General features: G+C 51.3%; 1 protein-coding gene across 1 annotated transcript; it reads right to left on the reverse strand.

Annotated features, from left to right (window-relative positions):
* Positions 1–331: 331 nt before the first annotated feature.
* On the reverse strand, positions 332–1,721 carry COCSUDRAFT_27292 (G10 protein; the record flags this gene model as incomplete). Its single annotated transcript, XM_005651366.1, has 3 exons — positions 1,270–1,721; positions 971–1,107; positions 332–495 (listed from the first exon to the last, which is right to left on the reverse strand). Coding segments are annotated over exons 1-3 (525 nt in total), but the record flags the coding sequence as incomplete, so codon positions are not given.
* Between the last annotated feature and the right edge of the window lie 813 nt (positions 1,722–2,534).

Here is a 2,534-nt window from a genome sequence, read left to right on the forward strand (position 1 = left end):
CGTTGCCGGACTTCGTCCGGCAGGTCATCATCTTCTGCCGCTGGCTCCTCTGGCGCAGCCCGCTTCCTTGAGGGGCCCCCGCCGCCTCCCTGCGCAAAATAGCTTCAAAGGCCTGTGATGGGATGTATTCTTCTAATTCTTGGCCCTGAACAGGGGCACTGCCAAGAGCTTTGCGCCCATTTCCCAGTCACCTGATGTCAAGATGAATGCAGTACACATAGTCTCCGTAAGGACTCACATTTTGAGTTGAACTTCAGCATGTGAATCAAAGATTTGACTGCATGTTCAATCAAGATTGACAAGGGTACATTACTCACCTCCTGGCCCCACTGCGCCCGGTGCTGCTCGGCCGCGTCGGGGACGTCGTCCTCGTCTAGGGGGGTGTTCCACCAGACCGGCTGGCCAAATTTGCCGTCCCCGCTGGCACATGAGATGCATCCAATCTGCACGTCCGGCGTTATGCGCTGCTGCGCGCCCCGCAGCGCCATCGGCACCCTGCACAGCGAGGCAGCCCTTCCTTCTTAAATTGGCATATCTTCCGCCTTAAAGTGTGCATATCTCTTTCTTCAAATCGCAGCGCGCCCCCGGTGAGTAAGGGTCTGCGGCCTAGGGCTGCTGGGCTGCACAGCGGGGCAGCCCTTTCTCCTTACTCTCACTCTGCCTTACTGTCTGCACACCTCTTACTTTGAATTTCATCGGGACCCAACCAATAAGGATCTGTTCCCTAGGGCATCTGGACAGGAATAGCTGGCCTGTCTACAGGGATGAACTCATGCTGCAGGATGCTATAAGATTCCCCTCCGGAGCAACAGAACAAGAGGAATACCGATGCAGCATTCAAACTGAGGTATATTCCCACTGGCACATGACCCAGATAGGGGCCTCTGCTTTGCATGCAATGAGCTTGCAAGACAGCACACGATCACGGCAGGCCCGGAACACTGAAAGGTTTTTAGATGTGGGCTCGTGCCTGCAATGAGATGTGGTGCCGAAGTTGTGGTTGCCCTTCTGGATGGCCAGCATGGAACACAAGATCTCGTAGCCAGGCTTGCGCCACTTGGAGATGAGCGCGCCGTCTGCTATCTTCTCACGGACCAGCCAATCGTACTGCGCAATAGAAAGACACCTTGCTGATGTGTCGTTGCCATAGCATGCATATGTTGAAGGCTTTCAAGACCTTCGACAAACATGTCAAGCACTTTTCTCTGTCGTCAGTCACTCAGCCAAAATTTGAGCAGGATCAGTTGTTGAAAAGATTCCAGGACGCACCAAGTCTCGTTGCATGGCTTTACGGACGTACATCACGTCATAGATGAACCGATTCTTTTCCCAGTGGATGCGGTTGATCTTCCATGTCAGCTCATTCTTCCGCCTGCCCTCATGCTCCTCGTTGACTGCCTCCTTCAGCTGGGCCTCAAAATCCTCAATGACTTCCTCAATCAGTTCCCAGCCTGCTGGAGGTTTCTTGTTCTTCAAGCGACGCCTGTAAGCCATCCTCCTTCTGGTTAAACGTCCCTTGAAGGTTGCTATAAAACCCCGGGACCTCGACGAATGCTATGCAGGTAATAGTACGGCAATGAAATGTATTGTCTCTTTCAGATCTCGCCACACTCTAGACACTCTTTCCTTTGCAATCTCTGGAACAAACTGTAGTAGTTCAGGAGGCAGGCACTGCGTGGATGATTATCAAATATAGCTGCAGCGAACAGATGCGAATTCGTTACAGTCAGAGAGCGAGCTTTCACAGCATTAAAGCTTGGAAGTGCGGGCACGTCCATCGGGATCGGGTTCTGGCGTTCCTGTCGTGGTCAAATTAGGTGGGACATGCTCCATGCCATTCCCAGTCGCACGAGATTTTGCTGCCATTTTTTTTCCAGGACAAAACTGCCACGCTGAAGCTCAAGGCTTGAATTACGCATGCCAACGATGTCTCTAAATATTGACTTTCGAGATGGTTCACTTGCATTGCCAAGCAATGCAGATGCACGTGCACTCGCCGGCCGGGCGGTCATGACCATGATCATGACCGTGATCACCGCCGTAGCACATTACTACCGTGGGAGTTCGCTGGAGCTGCAGGGCTCCTAGTCCTAAATCATCTGCTGAAATGCGCTTACGCAGCGGTGTGTAGTCTCACTCGCAGTAGTGCAACTTGCATGAAACAACCTTACAACAGATTCCATAAGCCGACATTAATGCCTTCTTTAGCCGATATGAATATTCATGTCGACTCTTTGCCAATATAAGATGACCTCAAAAAGGGCTTCAACGGTTCCCTGGCAGCATGCTTGCAAACCCGCAAGGCATCTGCAGCACCCCATACCAAATACAAATCGCACAATCAAATGCAATTCTGACACTATTGTACACCACAAAACAGACCCAAGTAGAAGATGAGATTGCACATCCGAGCAGATTTCAGAGTGCATGCTAAGAACCGGGCATTCCTGACCATGCAGTGCCAACACATGCCTGGCGGACACTTGCCTTATGCAAACAAATATAATGCAATGCAATTCCATACTATCTCAATG

Source organism: Coccomyxa subellipsoidea (assembly GCF_000258705.1).
Source record: "Coccomyxa subellipsoidea C-169, whole genome shotgun sequence".
Classification (NCBI taxonomy): Eukaryota; Viridiplantae; Chlorophyta; class Trebouxiophyceae; family Coccomyxaceae; genus Coccomyxa; species Coccomyxa subellipsoidea.